The 24,526-nt window shown below is 50.5% G+C and overlaps 1 protein-coding gene across 1 annotated transcript in view; it reads left to right on the top strand.

The window, feature by feature from the left end:
- Positions 1-24,526, top strand: part of LOC309559011 (integrin alpha-M-like) — a 266,904-nt gene that overhangs the window by 18,007 nt on the left and 224,371 nt on the right. Inside the window, exons 4-6 of the mRNA XM_082262120.1 lie at positions 4,574-4,647; positions 7,756-7,870; positions 8,026-8,156. Coding sequence (XP_082118246.1) covers positions 4,574-4,647; positions 7,756-7,870; positions 8,026-8,156 — 320 coding nt within the window. The remainder of the gene's footprint in view (positions 1-4,573; positions 4,648-7,755; positions 7,871-8,025; positions 8,157-24,526) is intronic.

Genomic DNA, 24,526 nt, shown 5'->3' with positions numbered 1-24,526 from the left:
GCGACATCTATACGGGACCTCCTCATAAAAAGCCATTATACTAATGACCCTCCCCAGTCCAGGAACACATTCGGGACATACCAATGTGGTAGTTGTTCCCGTTGTCCCTGGATTGAGGAAGGTCCTATCACATGTTTACCCAATGGCACAACCCATAAACTCTGTGGATTTGAAGATTGCTCCACGCGTGGGGTAATATATCTTATGAACTGCCAATGTTCAGCCTTTTATGTTGGCAAAACTATTAGGCAACTTGGGCAAAGAGTGGGAGACCATGTTTACTATTCAGGGGGGGGGGGGAAATCCTCACCCCGGTTACCCGACATATCGGTCTGCATCACAGGTATGACAGTTCTTGTGTATCCTTTAGAGTCTTGGAGATTATATCTCCAGACCCTAGAGGAGGTAATTGGGACCAGCGAATCTTACAACGTGAAACTCTTTGGATAGAGAGATTAAATGCCACTGTACCTCCTGGACTTAATGAAGCTCATTCATACAAATCTTTTTTGTGAGATAACGTTTCAACTGAATTATATCTTCTTTTGGTTCCCCCCCCCCCCTTTTTTCATTTCCCCTCCCTTTTTCCTTTTTTCTATGTCTGATTCCTGTCCTCCACCATTTATCCATGTTTGATCAATGCTGTTATTTGTTACATATGTACACTCTGGTTTTTTGTTTTCCAAGACTTCTGCTTTGGCATAAACCTAGAGCTCTGTTCATTGAGACTTAAAGCGGAGTTCCACCCTAGTTGTACATTTTTTAATAAAAATACCCCCGGGACAGTCAGGGCTAGCACATTCCACAATGGCTAGCCTCTGATCTGTCCCGGGTTGCACTTACCTTTCAGGAGAAATACTTACCTTGAAATTGTCTTCTCCAGCGCTGCCATCTCGGGTGTGGGCAGCTTGAAGCCAGCGCGATCCTCTTCCGCGTCCTCTTCGGTCCTCTTCCTCCTTCTTCGGTCCCACGATGCACTGCACCGGCCCCGACGTCACTTCCGGGTCGCGCGCGTCATCCCTCCACAGCTTCTGGGCATGCCCAGAAGCTGTTTAGAAGGGAATGACGCGCGCGCCCCGGAACTGACGTCGGGGCCGGTGCAGGCGCAATGATTCCTGGGAGCGATGACGTTCAGCTCCCAGGAATCATTGCAAAAGCCAGGAAGTGACGAATCGCCGTGGCCGCCGAGGGGAGGAAGAAGGAAGTAAGGTGAGTATATTTTCTCTAAAAGGTAAGTGAAAAAAAAAAAAAAATTGCGATTATCCATTTGTTTTTCAGGTGACCGGGAGCGAGAAGATGGAGGTAAGTATAAATTTCGGGTGGAACTCCGCTTTAACATCTCATTGTGTAATTTTTCTATACATTATATACTTTAACTACTTTGTACTGCAATATATATTTTCATGTAATTGGCTGCTAGCTATATTGCTGTATTAATATTCAAGATTTATCCATGCATGTCAAATATGTATCATTTTTGTTTCTCTTTAAGTTTATGTTGGCCACTTGAAACAATGGATCAGTCTACGCCCTCTGGCCTTGGTCTTCTGCACAGACGGTTACATCCGTCTCCTCTTTACATGGAGGTACTACTTTGGGTGTCTCCCCCTTCGGCAGACACGTGACGTCGGGTATGGCCCTTCCTTAGTTTGGGCGATATGTCTGGCCAACACTGCCATTCCCCGACCTGCCTGCGTAGCACCGCCTCTATGACGCACGCTCGCAGCCGGTGTTCAGCCAAAATGGTGGGCATGCGCGGCTTTGCGTCCGCATCCCTGACGCCAGCCGGATGTTCGTCAAGACGCTGTTCTTGCACGTCATCCGGGTGGAGCCTTTGATCATTTAAGCGGCAACTCGGCGTCTCTCCCAGGGCCAGATTAACGTAGGGGCTATTGGAGCTGCAGCTCCAGGCCCCTACCTTTATATAGGCCCCGGGTTGGCCATATTCACTGTTACCGCTCTTCTGTCACTTGTAAACACAGAAGTCTGGCTTCTATGCTCGCTTCCCCAGGCAGCACCCTCAGAACCTCCCCACACAGCACGAAGGCCGGACAAGGAGGGACAGTTGCCGATGCATGGATGTGTTTATGGGCTTCAGAGACAGCATCCCATGTTGAATTAGGCATGCATGGCTGCACCCTTCCTCCTCTGGGTGCATGCCAAGGCACGGCCCTTAAGGCCCTTCAAAATCCTCAGCACCAAGCCCATGATGCTCTTAATCCTGCCCTGGTCTCTCCAGTGCATTTGCAGGGACGGGACGTCTGAGTACACACTGCAACAGGTAAACAATCTCTGCACAAATCCTTCTTTAATGACAATATTTTTTATTTCCAATCTTGTTGAAATTACATGGATACCCCTCTTTAAACTTTTATACCTATTGATGGTGTAATTACCCTACTATACTGTCTAAAGATTATTACTATTTTGATAAATATTCACCACTGTTATCCATATTTTTACCATCTGTTCGACTAGGAATTTTAAACCATTTAATGAGAGGCTACACTTATATGCTGTCTTGCCCATTATGAGAACTACCTACTAAATGGTAAATATATATATAATCCATATTTTGTAGGCAGCACTCCTAGGATCCGCTGTGGACTAATCCTTGTTCTATTGGTCTCACCGTATCCTTGCCCGGTCCCTGTCCATATACAGTTTTGGGAGCATTTTGGTAACACTATTATTAGACATCGATTTATGTTATGCACCTCATTTTCCATTTATTTTTTGTTCTTAATCTATTTCATCTAATTAAATATACTGATATATCCAGGTGCTTCCTGATACATTTGGGACACATATGGATATCTCTGCTTACCAGTTATCTACATATCATTCATTTCTTTTTCCTATCTTTAGACATTAGTATTCCATACTTGCAGCTTTGCCCTTGCTTTGGTCAGGCTCCCGTGTTCGCCCCGGGGGGGTCTTCCCCTACCTTGTGGTCCAGGATCCGTTCCGCTAGGCGATTGACCACATGCCAGACAGGTGTGACACTTTTGATTGCGTTGTTTCTCATGTCCAATTGATATATTTTAATGAACACTGCTATAGATATACCTAGTCTTTGATATATGACATATGGTATTTCCTGTACTGTTGATATATATTTGATTACATGTGTTTATTGTATGTTTCTTTATCCTAGTGTTCCCATTTGAATTATATATAGAAAGAACCCCCAAATACCCCTGAGGAAGCGGCTATATGGCCGTGAAACATGTCGGGTTAAAATTTGTGGGCAACATCGCTCTCTGCACAGACATCTTTTCTTTGGATGGCAAAAGGGTATACAGTGTCTACTATTTACCCCTGTGTAGGATCCGATATCTATTTATATTCAATGTACAATGAACATGGCTGATAACTGTAATTGTTTTTTAGCAATATGTCTATATTGTTGTTGTATCCTATAAATACAGTATACATTTTATAATTTTTCTTTCTCTCAAATAAAATATATCCGTTTTGATATTTTATATCTATCTCTTTCTTGGATCTTCTGCATACCAGCACCCATCTTTAAAAGTCCCTCGCTTTATGCGCCCAACCCCTTCCTTTTCAATATTCATATTGGGACGTGGTGCTTATACCCAATAATTACCCTCATGAGCTTGTCTCCTTTCTCTTCAATCTCCTGTGGTCTGATGAGACCAAGATAAACTTATTTGGTTCAGATGGTGTCAACCAGGTGAGGAGTACAAAGACAAGTGTGTCTTCCTACAGTCAAGCATGGTGGTGGGGGTGTCATGGTCTGGGGCTGCCGGCACTGGGGAGCTACAGATCATTGAGGGAACCATGAATGCCAACATGTACTGTGACATACTGAAGCAGAGCATGATCCCCTCCCTTCAGAGACTGGGGGGCAGGGCAGTATTCCAACATAACGACCCCAAACACCTCCAAGATGACCACTGCCTTGCTAAAGAAGCTGAGGGTAAAGGTGATGGACTGGCCAAGCATCTCCAGACCTAAACCCTATTGAGTATCTGTGGGGCATTCTCGAATGGCAGGTGCAGTATAACAGTGTCAGTAATTCTACAATTCACAGTCCTGGATCTTCTGGACTACAAGTCGAGGATTCAGCACTTCTATTAGGTTGCGAAGTGTTCTTAGAGTTAGTGAGCAACTGAGCATTGGCTGGCGTTGGCTGGTGTCAAGGAAGCGCCAACGGGCATTTTTCAGAAACAAAGTCCCAAGTGTACATAGCTGAAGCCAAAAAGAGTATCCCACTCATTCCCTTCTCCCATCCCCCTTTATCTACAATAAAACAACCAAACAAAGATACCGGAGTCATCCGTGTCTCAGTCCTCACACCCAGGGCCACAGCTCACATGGGCTGGAAAGGTAACCGGTATCAATGGCAGACCCACATCAGGCCACAGGCCTGGAAGACCTGCTACTGTAGCAAAGTGTCATTTCTTCAGTGTTGTCACATGAAAAGATAGAATAAAATATTTACAAAAATGTGAGGGGTGTACTTACTTTTGTGATATACTGTATGTCTTATATCTGGAGAGCGGTGATGTCACCAATGTATATTTATATATGTTCTGTATTACAGGCTCCTCTGATGATGATATAAATTCCTCTCTCGGATTGTCTATGACTGTACAGGAGAGCCCCCCTCTGCTTCTGGTAGGTATTGTATGTGTCCTCTTCAGGGTGTGTGACGTCCTCTATATGTCCTCCTCAGGGTGTGTGACATCCTCCATGTGTCCTCCTCAGGGTGTGTGACATCCTCTATATGTCCTCCTCAGGGTGTGTGACATCCTCCATGTGTCCTCCTCAGGGTGTGTGACATCCTCCATGTGTCCTCCTCAGGGTGTGTGACATCCTCCATGTGTCCTCCTCAGGGTGTGTGACGTCCTCTATATGTCCTCCTCAGGGTGTGTGACATCCTCCATGTGTCCTCCTCAGGGTGTGTGACGTCCTCCATGTGTCCTCCTCAGGGTGTGTGACGTCCTCTATATGTCCTCCTCAGGGTGTGTGACATCCTCCATGTGTCCTCCTCAGGGTGTGTGACGTCCTCTATATGTCCTCCTCAGGGTGTGTGACATCCTCCATGTGTCCTCCTCAGGGTGTGTGACGTCCTCCATGTGTCCTCCTCAGGGTGTGTGACGTCCTCTATATGTCCTCCTCAGGGTGTGTGACATCCTCCATGTGTCCTCCTCAGGGTGTGTGACATCCTCCATGTGTCCTCCTCAGGGTGTGTGACATCCTCCATGTGTCCTCCTCAGGGTGTGTGACATCCTCTATATGTCCTCCTCAGGGTGTGTGACATCCTCCATGTGTCCTCCTCAGGGTGTGTGACCTCCTCCATGTGTCCTCCTCAGGGTGTGTGACGTCCTCCATGTGTCCTCCTCAGGGTGTGTGACGTCCTCTATATGTCCTCCTCAGGGTGTGTGACATCCTCCATGTGTCCTCCTCAGGGTGTGTGACATCCTCCATGTGTCCTCCTCAGGGTGTGTGACATCCTCCATGTGTCCTCCTCAGGGTGTGTGACATCCTCTATGTGTCCTCCTCAGGGTGTGTGACGTCCTCTATGTGTCCTCCTCAGGGTGTGTGACGTCCTCCATGTGTCCTCCTCAGGGTGTGTGACGTCCTCCATGTGTCCTCCTCAGGGTGTGTGACGTCCTCTATATGTCCTCCTCAGGGTGTGTGACATCCTCCATGTGTCCTCCTCAGGGTGTGTGACATCCTCCATGTGTCCTCCTCAGGGTGTGTGACATCCTCCATGTGTCCTCCTCAGGGTGTGTGACATCCTCTATATGTCCTCCTCAGGGTGTGTGACATCCTCCATGTGTCCTCCTCAGGGTGTGTGACATCCTCCATGTGTCCTCCTCAGGGTGTGTGACATCCTCCATGTGTCCTCCTCAGGGTGTGTGACGTCCTCCATGTGTCCTCCTCAGGGTGTGTGACATCCTCCATGTGTCCTTCTCAGGGTGTGTGACATCCTCCATGTGTCCTTCTCAGGGTGTGTGACATCCTCCATGTGTCCTTCTCAGGGTGTGTGACGTCCTCTATGTGTCCTCCTCAGGGTGTGTGACATCCTCCATGTGTCCTCCTCAGGGTGTGTGACATCCTCCATGTGTCCTCCTCAGGGTGTGTGACATCCTCCATGTGTCCTCCTCAGGGTGTGTGACATCCTCCATGTGTCCTCCTCAGGGTGTGTGACATCCTCCATGTGTCCTCCTCAGGGTGTGTGACATCCTCCATGTGTCCTCCTCAGGGTGTGTGACATCCTCCATGTGTCCTCCTCAGGGTGTGTGACATCCTCCATGTGTCCTCCTCAGGGTGTGTGACATCCTCCATGTGTCCTTCTCAGGGTGTGTGACGTCCTCTATATGTCCTCCTCAGGGTGTGTGACATCCTCCATGTGTCCTCCTCAGGGTGTGTGACATCCTCCATGTGTCCTCCTCAGGGTGTGTGACATCCTCCATGTGTCCTCCTCAGGGTGTGTGACGTCCTCCATGTGTCCTCCTCAGGGTGTGTGACATCCTCCATGTGTCCTTCTCAGGGTGTGTGACATCCTCTATGTGTCCTCCTCAGGGTGTGTGACATCCTCCATGTGTCCTTCTCAGGGTGTGTGACATCCTCCATGTGTCCTCCTCAGGGTGTGTGACATCCTCCATGTGTCCTCCTCAGGGTGTGTGACATCCTCTATGTGTCCTCCTCAGGGTGTGTGACCTCCTCCTCAGGGTGTGTGACCTCCTCCTCAGGGTGTGTGACATCCTCCATGTGTCCTCCTCAGGGTGTGTGACATCCTCTATGTGTCCTCCTCAGGGTGTGTGACATCCTCCATGTGTCCTCCTCAGGGTGTGTGACATCCTCCATGTGTCCTCCTCAGGGTGTGTGACATCCTCCATGTGTCCTCCTCAGGGTGTGTGACATCCTCCATGTGTCCTCCTCAGGGTGTGTGACATCCTCCATGTGTCCTCCTCAGGGTGTGTGACATCCTCCATGTGTCCTCCTCAGGGTGTGTGACATCCTCCATGTGTCCTCCTCAGGGTGTGTGACATCCTCCATGTGTCCTCCTCAGGGTGTGTGACATCCTCCATGTGTCCTTCTCAGGGTGTGTGACGTCCTCTATATGTCCTCCTCAGGGTGTGTGACATCCTCCATGTGTCCTCCTCAGGGTGTGTGACATCCTCCATGTGTCCTCCTCAGGGTGTGTGACATCCTCCATGTGTCCTCCTCAGGGTGTGTGACGTCCTCCATGTGTCCTCCTCAGGGTGTGTGACATCCTCCATGTGTCCTTCTCAGGGTGTGTGACATCCTCCATGTGTCCTTCTCAGGGTGTGTGACATCCTCCATGTGTCCTCCTCAGGGTGTGTGACATCCTCCATGTGTCCTCCTCAGGGTGTGTGACATCCTCCATGTGTCCTCCTCAGGGTGTGTGACATCCTCCATGTGTCCTCCTCAGGGTGTGTGACGTCCTCCATGTGTCCTCCTCAGGGTGTGTGACATCCTCCATGTGTCCTTCTCAGGGTGTGTGACATCCTCCATGTGTCCTTCTCAGGGTGTGTGACATCCTCCATGTGTCCTCCTCAGGGTGTGTGACATCCTCCATGTGTCCTTCTCAGGGTGTGTGACATCCTCCATGTGTCCTTCTCAGGGTGTGTGACATCCTCCATGTGTCCTCCTCAGGGTGTGTGACATCCTCCATGTGTCCTCCTCAGGGTGTGTGACATCCTCCATGTGTCCTCCTCAGGGTGTGTGACATCCTCCATGTGTCCTCCTCAGGTGTGTGGGCCAACCCTGCAGAGGACATGCGGTGGGAACATCTATGTGACCGGACGATGCTATCATATAACTCCAGAGCCACCAGTGATGACACCTCTACCCCGATCTCTGCCAGGTAACACCTATCCTAATATCAAAAAGCCATGTCCTCCAGACTTCCAGGTAGAAGCAGAGCTGTGATGATCAGTAGCAGGCCATGTCCTCCAGACTTCCAGGTAGAAGCAGAGCTGTGATGATCAGTAGGTGATATTTGTTGCGGTGTCTCGGCAGAGTGCAATGTGCGAGGATTGGACATCGTCTTCCTCATCGATGGATCGGGGAGTATTTTTCCCAGAGATTTCACATTAATGCTGAACTTTGTCACCAGAGTAATGGAAGCGTTCAAGGAGACCAACACACAGGTGAGGTGTACCATTCTTCTCCCCTCCCCCTCCTCTATATCTCCCCCTGCAAGGTCTTCCCCCTCTCTTCTATCTCTACAGCCATGTCCCCCCCTTATTTCTTCCATTCCATGTCCCCCATCCCCCTCCTCTATATCTCCTCCTAACATGTCTCTGCCTGCCTTCTCCACTATATCTCCCTTGCCAGGTCTTCCCCCTCTCCTGTATATCCCTCCTGCCAGGTTTTCACCCCCTCCTCTATATCCCACCTGCAAGCCTCCCCCCTACCAGGTCTTTCCCCTCTCCTCTATATCTCCCTGCCTGGCCTTCCCCCTCTCCTCTATATACCCCCTGCCTGGTCTTTCCCCTCTCCTCTATATCCCCCCTGCCAGGTCTTCCCCCTCTCCTCAATATCCCCCCTGCCAGGTCTTCCCCCTCTCCTCAATATCTCCCCTGCTAGGTCTTCCCCCTCTCCTCAATATCTCCCCTGCTAGGTCTTCCCCCTCTCCTCTATATCCCCCCTGCCAGGTCTTCCCCCTCTCCTCTATATCCCCCCTGCCAGGTCTTCCCCCTCTCCTCAATATCCCCCCTGCCAGGTCTTCCCCCTCTCCTCTATATCCCCCCTGCCAGGTCTTCCCCCTCTCCTCTATATCCCCCCTGCCAGGTCTTCCCCCTCTCCTCTATATCCCCCCTGCCAAGTCTTCCCACTCTCCTCTATATCCCCCCTGCCAGGTCTTCCCCCTCTCCTCAATATCCCCCCTGCCAGGTCTTCCCCCTCTCCTCTATATCCCCCCTGCCAGGTCTTCCCCCTCTCCTCTATATCCCCCCTGCCAGGTCTTCCCCCTCTCCTCTATATCCCCCCTGCCAAGTCTTCCCACTCTCCTCTATATCCCCCCTGCCAGGTCTTCCCCCTCTCCTCTATATCTCCCCTGCTAGGTCTTCCCCCTCTCCTCTATATCTCCCCTGCTAGGTCTTCCCCCTCTCCTCTATATCTCCCCTGCTAGGTCTTCCCCCTCTCCTCTATATCTCCCCTGCTAGGTCTTCCCCCTCTCCTCTATATCTCCCCTGCTAGGTCTTCCCCCTCTCCTCTATATCCCATGTAGCGCTACCTCCGCAGGAGCCGCTGGTTGAAATGCATCCTCTTTTCTTATCTTGCCCACTATAAAGACCTCTGTACCTTTGACACTTTGGGTATACCTGTCAATAGACACAAATTGACAAGATTTGGTAAATGCCTCAGGGTCACCCTGAAATGACATCCGAGACCTTGGAGTATGATAACAAAGTTATATTAGGAATAGGAGTAGTCAAAAATAACATACAATCACAATGCAGGACACGTTTTAGCATGCACAGTTTCAAATATCAATCAATGCAGTAGGAGTGCCCCCTTAGGTTTTGTTAAAGCTGCATAAACTGTAGCTTCCCCCACTGGAAATGAACAACATAAGGTGACGGTGAATTTGGTATCAGTAGAACAATGACTAATTTGCCTAGAGTCACTTACAGTGAGGGGGCTGGGCCTAGGCTACAATGCAATGACGGTAAAATAACTATAAACTCTTTACTAAACAGGGTAACAGGCGCTCCAATGCGGTCTCCAAAGTAAATCTCCGGCAGCCATGTTGGAGCTCTTGAAGAAGTTTAAGAAATAAAGAAAATGTATTCTGTAATGTAGCACTGCCCCCCATAGGGACTGCTTGATATTCACTCTGTGGGCTCCCCCTGGTTACCAGCACCCCGCCATAAGCAAAGACAAGTCCTTGATTCTCCTTGGCTCACACTCCAATAATCAGTCCAGGGGTAGTTGTTTGTTTTTGTGGTTTATTGTAAAATGGGGGATGGGAGAAGGAAATAGTGCGATACTCCAACTTTATCTATTCACAGTGATTGAGGACTTCTATCTTCTCAACTGTACAATAGATATGGAACAGCCAGGCTGTTGATTCATCCTGCCACTTTGGATGAATGTGGATTAAGCCTCTTATCCTTAAGATGACTTGAACAACTAGTTATCTTCAGGACACTCTCTATAATATCCGCTCTCTCTTTTTCGTCTGACACCCGTCCACTGACTGTCCTACTAGCAGGGGTGGTCCCCCTCAGGTCAGGCCCCTTGACATGAGTCCCTGTACTCAGGATACTGTAGTCCCAGTGTCTCCAGTGTCTCTTCTCTCAGTCAGCTCTCTTGGACCTCTGGGTTCAGCTCCTCTCAACCGCTCCTCTGGCCCTCAGGACAACTTCCTGCGACCACATGGCTCCTCTACAGAGGAGGAGGCAGCCATCCCCCTCCCTTAAGGACTCCACTCTCCAGCCAAAGACCCCGCAGCACATGTGCTCCTGGCATTTATACGGTATTCCAGAATGAACCGAGGTGACCTGCCCTCTGCCAGTCATCAGGACTGTATCAAAAGCCTATGCAGCCATTTATCAAGTTTCCTCCCACTGTCCAACATGCCTCTCTATTGGAAACACCCTTCAGACTGAATAAATCGCATACTGAGCACAATCAGCAGACCTCACTAATAGATCCTGCTCTCTGGTAGGCAGAGAGCAATATAGATTAACCTGCAGCTCCTCTGGTAAGCAGACAGAGCCCATAACTATACTCTCTCACTAGCACCTACCTAGGAGGGTGCTACACTCACCCCCCCCCCCCCCCCCAAAAAAAAATGAGCCATGTCCTCACTGGCTCTGGGAAGCCGCCCCTACAAAAATTCTTTGCACCAAAAATTTCACGGAGTATCCCACAAACTTGGAAAAGGAGAAAAGGGAAGTAACATATGTACAGGGCCATGGGGCATACCCCATATGTGTCCAGTGAAAACAATAAATTAGGTGAAATAAATATATGACTCTGCTGTACAAATAGTCACACACTTATGTACATACACAAGGTGCATGTAAACCAATGCACCCCCCGCCAAACAAAAATCAGCTTGACAGGTAAAAGGCATGACCCTATCTAGCTAACTAAACACAAGATCTACATTGCATAGAAATTTACACATTGAACAGTGGAGGGCCTACCTAGACCTGGAAGTCCTAAGCAAGCCTGCAAAGGAAACAGAAGTTGAACACAAATTTGTACATTGTTACCGACTCACGGTGAGACTGCCCTCTCCTCAGAGGCGACCTTCTCATCACATTATCTCTAACTGCAACATTCTCATAGAGATCATGATCACACCAGGCCCCCTAAGGGCACGCTTGACTCGACGTTCTGTGGATTACCTGAAATAGACAATAAACAAGTCCTGCCATGCTGACTATCTAATGCTTTCACCATTGGATCCTACCAAGAACCATATTGTTAGCTAATAGGCACAGTCCCTCTCAGACACCGGGGCACTGACTTTCTCTCCTATTATAGTCAGACCCACAAGTTCAGAATGAAGAAATGCGGAGTTCGCCAGACTGGTGTTCAAAGTGTCCTCTCCTTCTGTAACACCGAGGCAACACATCTTCTGTGACAAGCTAGTTTACAGAGATGTATAGTAACGAAGTAGAACTACTTAAGTACTGTACTTAAGTACCGAAATGCGGTATCTGTACTTTCCTAGAGTAGAATTTTTTTCTCCTACTTCTACTTTTACTTCACTACATTTTTTCGATGATTTCGATACTTCTACTCAAGTATTTTTTTTTTGTGCTGCATAGTTACTCGTTACTTTTAAAAAAATTACCACTGCCAGAACAGTAGATGGCAGGTTGCATAAAGCTCAAAAAAATGTGTATAATGTCATTTGTAAATCAGTGCATACGAAAATAAAGGCTGTGTATAATAAAAGCTGCTATACCAAATCTTTCCAATAAAAAGAAAATATGAAACAAATAAATAAATGGTGCTACAGCGCTTAAAGTGCATCAAGAAACTACTAACAAACACAGGTTAATCATTTGAATAAATAATTTGAAATAATAAAAAACAATATGATGTTCAAACTTTTGACTTCTTTCTTTAATAACTACATAACACAGTACTTCTACTTCTACTTTCAGTACTTGAGTAGAATTTTTTTTTCAAAACTACTGGTACTTTTTACTTTTAGTACTTAAGTAGCAAATTTTTTGAAAAAATTACTTGCAATACTTAAGTAAAAAAAATGTTGAATACTTTAGTACTTCTACTTAAGTAACTTTTTCTGCGAGCACTTCCACTTCTACTCAAGTCACTTTTTGATCGAGCACTTGTACTTTTACTCAAGTAGAAATTTTGAGTACTTTATACAAGTCTGCTAGTTTACTGGAGCCTGAGCAAACCTTGCTGTACTTGTGGGTTTTGCAAATCTTTTCAAGGGGCCTTTCACTCTAGCATCCCCTTTTCTGCAGAGACAATGAGCCTCTACCTTCTTCTCCCAACGTAGCAACTCACACAAAGTTCTTACAACCGGCCCACTGGCCTAACAGGGTCTTCACAAAGTTTCCTTTGAACAAAGTATCTTTGTAAAGCGTCTTCTTCTGTACTTCAACCATCCTGGCCCATTGGCCCAAAGGATCTTGATTGAATATCCAGTGGATATGGATTCTTGTAGCAACTGGGGCACAAAGCTAAGTCCCTTCCAAAGTTTTCTGAACCGGAAGTTTTTATGGGTTAGAGGGTCGGCCCTCCTCCATATGAGAAACTGCACAGTGATAGTTGGTTCTGTTGATTCCTAATTCCGCTTGCAAGGATAGAAGGGGAAAGGGATTTGCAAAAAAGGCTTCCGGCCCTAACAACAACAAAAAATGTTTATCTCTGGTGAACTTTCTTCGGGCTCTTTAGCCCCTCTTTAATGGACATCCAGGCCAACTAGCCCTGTAACACAATTGACTTTTCAACAGGGTAAGAACTCGGCATCCTTAACTGTAGTAATCAGGATGAAGTATCCGAACGGTCTTCCCCGCAGAGTCCTGAACCCGAACAGCCCAAGCCTGGCCTGTTCCGTTTGGACGATGGACTTCCACTCGATCAATATGAATGGACCGCCCTTGGTTCCAATTAGCCTTCACAGATAGAAAAGTGTCCCACAACTCAGGCCTCTTCCGATTGCGATACTGTTTGGGAAAGTACAGGAAATCCCAAACCGCCTCATCGCACCATGCCTCTCTCCTGGCCTCGATCTCCTCCATAATCTCCTGAGGAGCGTAGGGGTAGTCATACCCATATTCCAGGGCCACCTTCTTCTGTATTAGGGGTTGACATCTAGAGAACCTGAGAAGCTTTTGTCTGTCTCCTCTCGCAGGTGGGGTGTATAGGTTCTCCTCCCTTCTGATGAGACTGGCGTAAGCCTCATTCTGATCTCGAGCCAAGGTGTAGGTGCGAGGTGGGGATAGATCTGGGACCCTCGTGGCATAGGCATCACAGAACCCCAAGTTCCTGGCACATTGCATACGCACCATTGCCTCATCAGTCTCATCATCGAGTGAACTGGGACTTGCAGAGCTGCTCCTCTTCTCTGTTCCCCATTCCCATTCAGTTTCCTCTTTGGATTTCCATACACCGATACCCTCTTCCAGGAACCCAAATCGACACTGGAAACAGGGTGACCCTATATCAATGGCTCCAGCCTCTTCCTCACTGGACACACGAGAGGCCTTCCTCTCAGGAGCACATTGATCCCCCTCTGCCACTTTTAGAGCAACGGATTTTGCCTTTGCAGGGATTGCTGGCCCTTCTTGCCGCCGTGACTCAGCTTGTACAATCTGGGTGCATCTAACCTCCGAGATGCGGGTCTCCCTGCCCTGGCATATGGTGGTGTAGGTTTGCACCACTGGTCCCAGTCCCAGCAGTACTCTCAACACTCCTCGTCCTCTGCCCACAGGGATCCCCATCATAGGCTCCAGCAACTCTCGAGTGACTCCTGTCTCCCAGCTCACACCCAATCTTCTGGGCCGACAATCACTCCGCACCGCCTGCATCAGCATGTCACTGCGATGCCCACACTGACTCCATGCCCACAGCTGTATAGACACATTCAAGCATCGGCTACATACCAGCCCGAGATGCTCCTTGTCCCCTCCGCTGCACAACACCAGTCTTCCAATGGGCACTAATTGCACAAATCTGGTGATTCTGCACGCTCTCCAGGTACATCACCAACACGAGGGATATCCCCTGCGCTCCAGCTCACTCAGGCATCCGCCATTTTGCTCCTCCACACACGTGTCTGCTCCTCAGCTACACCCGATGGGGGAATTGATGTCTCAGCTCTCTTCCTCCACTCCAGACTAGCTGACTCTCTGGCGGTGGCTCTTCCTGTAAGGCAGATCTTTTTAGTGCCCACTTTCCCACGCGGTGCAGTAACCCCTTCGCTGCTGCTATAACTCTGCTCAGCCGGCAGGAATGCCACTGCATTGCAGACTGTGTTTACCGACACACACACATCTGCCTCTTCCTTCTGTACCTGGGCCCCAGCTGCACTTTTTCTCTCACAAGCCAACCGATCTCCCATACTGCCAGTGAAAATTGTCCCGCTGTCATTACCAGCACGGCCAATATTTTCCTCCACAGTACAGACATGACCCCGACACACCGATCCCTGCGTCCCCGGTCACTGCTTTCTCCATCAACACTTGAAAGCACGCTTACACCGATTGCTGTGAAGCAGACACAGTCCTTCTGTACAATACAGCGCATTCCTTCTCCATCAACCCTCCAGCACTTTACTTGAGAAAACAAACTATTTCTTTGGTAAATGACCATTTGTTGTCCATGGCAACCGCTGCTGCAATCAGGACTTATCAACACACTTTCACTGATCACAGTAGAGCAGACATTACTTTCTTCACTGACACTCCAGCACATTACTTGGAAAGACATGGCGTTACTTGGTGCAACAGCTCGGCCGTTGCCATTAGCAACCATTGCTGTCACCCAGGGGTACATCCCGGACGACGCCCCCAATTGTAGCACTGCCCCCACAAGGACTGCTTGATATTCACTCTGTAGGTTTCCCCTGGTTACCAGCACCCCGCCAGACAAATAAAAACAAGTCTTTGATTCTCCTTGGCTCACACTCCAATAATCGGTCCAGGGGTATTTGGTTGTTTTATTGTAGAATGGGGATAGGAGAAGGAAATAATGGTGTACTCCAACTTGAATTATTCAGAGTGATTGAGGACTTCTATCTTCTCTGCTTTGCTATAGATTTGGAACAGCCAGGCTGTTGCTTCATCCGCCCACTTTGGATGAATGTGGATTAAGCCTCTTATCCTTAAGATGACTTGATGAACAATGAGTTATCTTCAGGAAACTCTCCCTAGTATCCTCTTGCTCTTCTTTGGCTGACACCCATACACTGACTGTCCTACTAGCAGGCCCCCCTCAGGTCAGGCCCCTTGACATGAGTCCCTGTACTCACGATACTGTAGTCCAGGCCCGGACTGGGACAAAAAAATAGGCCCGGGCATTTTAGGCTGAGCAGCCCATTTTTTTTTTTTAAACAAAATGACCAATGATGAACAACTACCGGTTTCTCTATGTTTTTTAGTTATATTTAGCCTGCACACCCATGCGATCCGATTCTGCAAATCGCACTGCGTTTTGAAAACTGATTGCGGGGTGTCGTTAACCTAACATACACACCGCAATCTGTTTGCATGGATGGGTTGCTATTTAGACGCAGTCTGCATTTGGTGTGAACCCAGGCTAAGAGATAACAGGTAATTTTAGGGTACATTAAAAATATATTACCCAATTTTTGGGTAAAATATAAAAGATGAGTTTGTGTCAAGTAAATAAATACCCAACATGTCAAAACTTAAGACTATGCATGCCCGAAAATAGCAACACATTTCAGTACCCTATATTTTCCATAGGCAAAGCTATTAACCACTTAAGCCCCGGAGGATTTTCCTGCTAAACGACCAGGGGGTATTTTGCGATTCGGCACTGCGTGACTTTAACAGACAATTGCGTGGTCGTGCGACGCTGTATCTAAACAAATTTGGCGTCCTTTTTTTCCCACAAACAGAGCTTTCTTTTGGTGGTATTTGATCACCCGTGCGATTTTTACTTTTTGCGCTATAAACAAAAAAAGAGCGTACATTTTGCAAAAATAACAATATTTTTCACATTTTTTTATATGAAATTCCCCAAAAAAAAATGTACAAATCAAAATTTTTTTAAATTTTCGGCCAATTTGTTTTATCCTACCTATGTTTGGTAAAAAAAAAAAAATCGCAAAAAGCGTATTTTGATTGGTTTGCGCAAAAGTTATCGCGTTTACTAACAAAGGGAAAGATTTCTGTCATTTTTGGTGTTGTTTTTTTTTTTTAACGTGTAATGGCGGTGATCAGCGATTTTTTTGCGGTACTGCGACATTGCGGCGGACAGATCGGACCCTCGACTGACTGACATTTTTGACACTTTTGGGGTTACCAGTGACATTTCTACAGTAATCAGTGCTATACATATGCACTGTTACTGTAAAAATACACTGGTAGTGAAGGGGTTAACTTTATTTGGGAGGGAGGGGCTGTGTGTATCCCTAGGGGCGTGCTTTCTACTGTGATTGGCTGTGGCTTGAGCTGTAAGGACACTGATCAACGGATCTACATAGTAGATCCATGTGATCAGTGTTTTTACAGCGAGGAGAATGACAGGTGGCTTGTTTACACAAGCTGCCTGACATTCTCCTTCTCCCCCGCCGATCGCCGAGTGACCGGCGGACATCGGGTCCGCTGGTCACACGCACGGGGGGGTCCGTGACCGCGCGGGAGTGGGAGCGCGCCTCCGCGGGCGCGCGCTCGCTCCCCAGAGCCTCACAGGCGAGCGACGTAGACCTACGTCACTCTGCCTGTGAGGGGCTGACCGCCGCAGTAAATATACTGTGAGCAGTCGGCAAGCGGTTAAAGATCATAGAGGTCATCAGTTCAGCATTAACCATGAATAATGATCCTATAATTATTGCTCTCATTCCAGTGTGCAGGGTCATATATTACACGTGTAGTAAAATCAAGGTTTTTGTTCACAGGCGCCCCCAAAATGTGTATGTAGTTTCTTATGGTATTGGTGGGATAGGGATGACATCAGTGGCAGTGGTGGTGGGGATAGGGATGACATCAGTGGCAGTGGGAATAGGAATGACATCAGTGGCAGTGGTAGTGGGAATTGGGATGACATCAGTGGTAGTGGGGATAGGGGTGTCATCAGTGGCAGTGGTGGTGGAGATAGGGGTTACATCAGTGGTGGTGGGGGATAGGGGTGACATCAGTGGCAGTGGTGGTGGGGATAGGGGTGACATCAGTGGTGGTGGGGGATAGGGGTGACATCAGTGGCAGTGGTGGTGGGGATAGGGTGACATCAGTGGTGGTGGGGGATAGGGGTGACATCAGTGGCAGTGGTGGTGGGGATAGGGGTGACATCAGTGGTGGTGGGGGATAGGGGTGACATCAGTGGCAGTGGTGGTGGGGATAGGGGTGACATCAGTGGCAGTGGGGATAGGGGTTACATCAGTGGCAGTGGTGGTGGGGATAGGGTGACATCAGTGGTGGTGGGGGATAGGGGTGACATCAGTGGCAGTGGTGGTGGGGATAGGGGTGACATCAGTGGTGGTGGGGGATAGGGGTGACATCAGTGGCAGTGGTGGTGGGGATAGGGGTGACATCAGTGGCAGTGGGGATAGGGGTTACATCAGTGGCAGTGGTGGTGGGGATAGGGGTGACAGCAGTGGCAGTGGTGGTGGGGATAGGGGTGACAGCAGTGTCAGTGGGAATAGGAATGACATCAATGGAAGTGGGGATTGGGATGACATCAGTGGCAGTGGTGGGGATAGGGATGACATCAGTGGCGGTGGTGGTGGGGATAACATCAGTAGTGGTTGGGATAGGGATAACATCAGTGGCGGTGTTGAGGATAGGGATGACATCAGTGGGAATAATGAGGATAGGGGTGACATCAGTGGGAGTGGTGGTAAGGATAGGAATAACATCAGTGGCAGTGGTGGTGGGGATAAGGATGACATCAGTGGCGGTGGGGATAAGGATGACATCAGTGGCAGTGGTGGTGGGGATAGGAATGACAATGTCCACTGCCACTGATGTCATCCCTCTCCTCATCACCACTGCCACTGATGTCATCCCTATCCCCACCACCACCGCTACTGATGTCATCCCTATCCCCCACATCACCACTGCCTCATGGGAGGGGGGGAGATCAGACAGAGGGATAGTGGTGGGAGGGATGGGATCAGGCAGTGGGATGGAGGTGGGAGGGATGGGATCAGGCAGAGGGATGGAGGTGGGAGGGATGGGATCAGGCAGAGGGATGGAGGTGGGAGGGATGGAATCAGGCAGAGGGATGGCGTTGGGAGAGATGGAATCAGGCAGAGGGATGGCGTTGGGAGAGATGGAATCAGGCAGAGGGATGGCGGTGGGAGGCATGGGATCAGGCAGAGGGATGGAGGTGGGAGGGATGGGATCAGGCAGAGGGATGGAGGTGGGAGAGATGGGATCAGACAGAGGGATGGAGGTGGGAGAGATGGGATCAGGCAGAGGGATGAAGGTGGGAGAGATGGGATCAGGCAGAGGGATGGAGGTGGGAGAGATGGGATCAGGCAGAGGGATGGAGGTGGGAGAGATGGGATCAGGCAGAGGGATGGAGGTGGGAGGGATGGGATCAGGCAGAGGGAGGGATGGGATCAGGCAGAGGGATGGAGGTGGGAGGGATGGGATCAGGCAGAGGGATGGAGGTGGGAGGGATGGGATCAGGCAGAAGGATGGAGGTGGGAGGGATGGGATCAGGCAGAGGGATGGAGGTGGGAGGGATGGGATCAGGCAGAGGGATGGAGGTGGGAGAGATGGGATCAGGACAGTGGCACTTGCTTTGTCAGTCCAGGCCCTAGTGTCTGCAGGTGCAGAGAAACTTTTCCCGACATGAGGCTGAAGGGGTCTCCTCCAGCCCCTCCCCCCTTCACAGCTGCTGACACCTAATATCCCGCCCCCTGGCTCTGATAGCCTGGCCCTGAACTGAATAGACACACCGGCCACGGTAAAGCCGGGTGAGTGGTGCCAGACCAGGGAGCAGCCCAGCTGGTGTGGGGAGTGAGACTGCCAGAAGGACATGCATCCCTCTCCGCGGAGGCTGCCGCAGAGAGGATGGGAGAGCTACACCGACCCAAGCCGGTCTAGGGAGTCGGGAGCCAGAATGACATGCGGCCCCCCGACAGCCCCAGCCCACCGGGTACATGCCTGGTTTGCTCTATGGCCAGTCCGGGCCTGCTGTAGTCCCAGGATCTCCAGTGTCTCCCCTTTCAGTCAGCTCTCCTGGACCTCTGGGTTTAGCTCCTCTCAACCGCTCCTCTGGCCCTCAGGATGACCTCCTGCGACCAAATGGCACCTCTACAGAGGAGGAGGCAGCCACCCCCTCCCTCAAGGACTCCACTCTCCAGCCAAAGACCCCGCAGCATGTGTACTCCTGGCTTTTATACAGTATCCCAGAATGCACAGAGGAGACCTGCAGTCTGCCAATCAACAGGACTGTATCAAAAGCCTATGCATCCATTCGTCAGGTTTCCTCCCACTGTCCAACATGCCTCCCTATTGGACCAGTGTGAAACACACTTCAGACTGAATTAATCACATACTGAGCACAATGAGCAGACCTCACTAGCAGATCCTGCTCCCTGATAGGCAGAGAACAATATAGATTTACCTTCAGCCCCTCTGATAGGCAGACAGAGCTCAAAACTATACTCTCTCACTAGCACCTACCTAGGAGGGTGTTACACTCAAACCCAGCCAAACCGAGCCATGTCCTCACTAGCACCTACCTAGGAGGGTTCTACACTCACCCCCCCCCCCACCAAACCGAGCCATGTCCTCACTAGCACCTACCGAGGAGGGTGCTACACTCACCCCCCACCAAACCGAGCCATGTCCTCACTAGCACCTACCTAGGAGGGTGCTACACTCACCCCCCACCAAACCGAGCCATGTCCTCACTAGCACCTACCTAGGAGGGTGCTACACTCACCCCCCACCAAACCGAGCCATGTCCTCACTAGCACCTACCTAGGAGGGTGCTACACTCACCCCCCCCCCCCCAAACCGAGCCATGTCCTCACTAGCACCTACCTAGGAGGGTGCTACACTCACCCCCCACCAAACCGAGCCATGTCCTCACTAGCACCTACCTAGGAGGGTGCTACACTCACCCCCCACCAAACCGAGCCATGTCCTCACTAGCACCTACCTAGGAGGGTGCTACACTCACCCCCCACCAAACCGAGCCATGTCCTCACTAGCACCTACCTAGGAGGGTGCTACACTCACCCCCCACCAAACCGAGCCATGTCCTCACTAGCACCTACCTAGGAGGGCGCTACAGTAATAAATAAATAGTTTTAGAACACTGAGTTCCCAAGGGCACTGAGTGGCAAAGTCTCCAGCAAGGGGTTAATTATCAGGAGTATATTATGAGATGTATCTCGGATGTTCGGGAATAAAATTCTAAACAGCAAGATTGTTGCAGAACATCAAAGGATAGTTGGTGATGCCTATAAGAGGGATAGTGCGGTTTGTCTTACAATGAATTTCACTACAGTCAGTGTGACACAAAGGGTTAATATTCCACTCACCAACAGCACAATATTTGTAGCAGCAGGTCTCCATCGGTGATGAAGGGGGGGCCCCCCTTTAAGATGAAACCATTCCAGGTGTGCCTCTGCGATACATCGACAGCTTTTAGATAGACTCAGCAGGGTCACAGCAGAAATCAGCAGGTCTGGGTCTCCAGCACTAGGTTTCAGGATGATGGCTGGCTCCCGCACACGGTGAGATGGACACGGACCCGACTTGGCAGAGGGCGGCGGCTTCACCAGTTCTCCAGAACTGACAGGCACTGTCTCTACTGTAAAGCACAGTCTTCTCCTTGATCTTTCCCCCTGTCTCTCTCCCAGACAGGGCCTGCACTTCCTCCCACCCCAGTCTCCTTTCTCAGATTTCCCTCGGGCTTCCCGGGTTTTCTAATTAAATAACCCCTCCCATACAACAGCAGGCTGGTCTTTGAAGTCCTTTTGGGTTGGTTTAACATTGGAGTTCTTTCTGGGTGGAACCACAACTCCCAAAATGCAATCCACCTAACTGATGATTAATCCAAGTTTATAAAGCTCCATCTTGTGGCAGAAAATATAACTTATTGCAATAAAGATTAACTATGATATCCCATTACTAACCCTGCACATTTCATTTACTATGAGCATTGTTATGCCCCGTACACACGTGCAGATTATCTGAAGACTTTTGTCTGCAGACTTAACAAAACCATATAATATGAGGTCAAACCTAAACACTTTCAATTTGTATGCAATCAGGCCGGCCCTTGCACTACATAGAAAAGGTAAGTCTGCAGACAAAAGTCTTCAGATAATCTGCACGTGTGTATGGGGCATTACACTCCCCTGCCAGGTAATGCCCCTCCTGTATATCATATATATGCCAGGTCCTCCTCCTCTCCTCTATATCCCCCATCAGTTATTCCCTCTCTCCTCTATATCCCCCATCAGTTATTCCCTCTCTCCTCTATATCCCTTGTATATCCCCCCTGCCAGGTCCCCCTCCCAGGGCCGGCCTTTGGGGTGTTACGAGCCGTGCGGCCGCACAGGGCGCCATGGGCAACAAGGGCGCCGTGCGGCTATCACAGCTCGCAGAAGATCAGGTGATTCAGGCCGCACAGCGGGAGGTGAGCGGCGACCGCGGCCTGGACAGGGTTAACACAGGCCACAGCCGCCGCTTACCTCCCGCTGTGCGGCTGTGCCTCGGTCACCTACTGATGCAGTGAGGCGAGCTGTGTATCACACACAGCTCAGCCTCCGATCCTTCCACGCTGACGATCTCTCCTCCCTCCCTGCATTGACGCCAGAGGAGAGATTGTCAGCTCCTCCTCGCCCCACCCCTTCTCCTCCTCCTCCCGCCCACACTCCCGGGGATGTGTGGGTGGGAAGTTTAAAGAAAGAAAAAGCTGCAGAGAGCGGAAGGTAAGTGAGGTCTCCTTCAAAAGATTTAAGGGGGGCTATGTGTGGGGAGCTCTGTGTGAGGGGGGCTTTGTGTGGGGTGTCTGTGATGTAAGGGGGGGCTCTCTGATGTGGGGGGCTCCATGGGGGGTCTGATGTAAGGGGGCTTTGTGTGGGGGTCTGTGATGTAAGGGGGGCTCTCTGATGTGGGGGGCTCTGTGTGTGTGGGGGGGGGGCTCTGATGTAAGGGGGCTTTGTGTGGGGGGGTCTGTGATGTAAGGGGGGTTTTGTGTGGGGGGTCTGTGATGTAAGGGGGGGCTCTCTGATGTGGGGGACTCCATGGGGGGGTCTGATGTAAGGGGGCTTTGTGTGGGGGGGTCTGTGATGTAAGGGGGGCTCTCTGATGTGGGGGGCTCTGTGTGGGGGGGCTCTCTGATGTAAGGGGGCTTTGTGTGGGGGGTCTGTGATGTAAGGGGGGCTCTCTGATGTGGGGGGCTCTGTGTGGGGGGCTCTCTGTAAGGGGGCTTTGTGTGGGGGGTCTGTGATGTAAGGGGGGCTCTCTGATGTGGGGGGCTCTGTGTGGGGGGGCTCTCTGATGTAAGGGGGCTTTGTGTGGGCGGTCTGTGATGTAAGGGGGGCTTTGTGTGGGGGGGCTCTGTGTGGGGGGTCTCTGATGTGAGGGGGGCTCTGTGTGGGGGGTCTCTGATGTCAGGGGGCTCTCTGATGTTAGGGGAGCTTTGTGTGTGGGGTCTCTGATGTGAGGGGGGCTCTGTGTGTGGGGTCTCTGATGTGAGGGGGGCTTTGTGTGTGTAGGGGGGCTTTGTGTGGGGGGTCTCTGATGTGAGGGGGGCTCTGTGTGGGGGGGTCTCTGATGTTAGGGGGCTTTGTGTGGGGGTCTCTGATGTAAGGGGGGCTTTGTATGGGGGTCTCTGATGTAAGGGGGGCTTTGTATGGGGGTCTCTGATGTAAGGGGGGCTTTGTATGGGGGGTCTCTGATGTAAGAGGGCTCTGTGTGTGGGGTCTCTGATGTGAGGGGGGCTTTGTGTGGGGGGTCTCTGATGTGAGGGGGGCTTTGTGTGTGTAGGGGGTCTCTGATGTGAGGGGGGCTCTGTGTGGGGGGGTCTCTGATGTGTGGGGTCTCTGATGTAAGGGGGCTTTGTGTGGGGGGTCTCTGATGTAAGGGGGCTCTGAGTGTGGGGTCTCTGATGTGAGGGGGGCTTTGTGTGGGGGGTCTCTGATGTGAGGGGGGCTTTGTGTGTGTGTAGGGGGTCTCTGATCTTAGGGGGGCTTTGTGTGGGGGTCTCTGATGTGAGGGGGACTCTGTGTGGGGGGTCTCTGATGTGTGTAGGGGGTCTCTGGTGTAAGTGGGGCTTTGTGTGGGGGGTCTCTGATGTGAGGGGGGGCTCTGTGTTGGGGGGGCCTCTAAATTAAGGGGGACTTTGTGTGGGGGGTCTCTGATGTAAAGGGGCTCTGTGTGGGGGGTCTCTGATGTAAAGGGGGCTCAGTGTGGGGGGTCTCTGATGTAAGGGGGGCTAAGTTATTAGTAATCATAAAAAAGAAAAGTCAAATAAAGTGCAAAAAAGGTGCAAGAAAATGCGCGCGGGGGGGGGGCGCCACAGGATTAGCTCGCACAGGGCGTCTGAACACCTAAGGCCGGCCCTGCCTCCTCCTCTCCTCTATATCCCTCCTAACAGGCCTTACCCCTCTCCTCTATATCCCCCCTGCCAAGTCTTCCACCTCTCCTCTACATCCCCCCTGCCAGGTCTTCCTCCTCTTCTCTATATCCTCCTGCCAGGTCTTCCCCCTCTCCTCTATATCCCCCCTGCCAGGTCTTCCCCCTCTCCTCTATATCCCCTTGCCAGGTCTTCCCTCTCTCCTCTATATCCCCCTGCCAGGTCTTCCCTTTCTTCTCGATATCCCCCTGCCAGGTCTTCCCTTTCTTCTCTATATCCCCCTGTCAGGTCTTCCCCCTCTCCTTTATACCCCCATTTCCAGGTCTTGCCCCTCTCTTCTATACCCCCTCCTGCCAGGTTATACCGCTCTTGTATATACCCCCTTCCAGGACCTCCCCCTCTCCTCCATATCCCCCCTGCGAGGTCGTCCCCCTCTCCTCCATATCCCCCCTGCAAGGTCTTCCCCCTCTCCTCTATATCCCCCTGCCAGGTCTTGCCCTCTCTTCTAAATCCTTTCTGCCAGGTCATGCCCCTCCAGTATATCCCCCCATGCCAGATCTTCACCCCTCCTCTATATCCCTCTTGTAAGGTCCCCCCCCCATATCACCCCTGTCAGGTCTTTGTCCTCTCCTCTATATCCCCCCTGCCAAGTCTTCCTCCTCTCCTCTATATCCTGCCTGCCAGGTCATACCCCACTCCTCTATATCCCCTTTGCCAGGTCTTCCCCTCTCCTCTAATTCCCCCCGCCAGGTCTTACCTTTCTCCTCTATATCCCCCATCAGTT

This window comes from Pelophylax lessonae, assembly GCF_965119305.1.
Source record: "Pelophylax lessonae genome assembly, chromosome: 6".
In the NCBI taxonomy this organism is placed as follows: domain Eukaryota; kingdom Metazoa; phylum Chordata; class Amphibia; order Anura; family Ranidae; genus Pelophylax; species Pelophylax lessonae.
The sequence above is the reverse complement of the archived record's forward strand: the minus strand, read 5'-3'. Positions and strand labels throughout refer to the sequence as shown.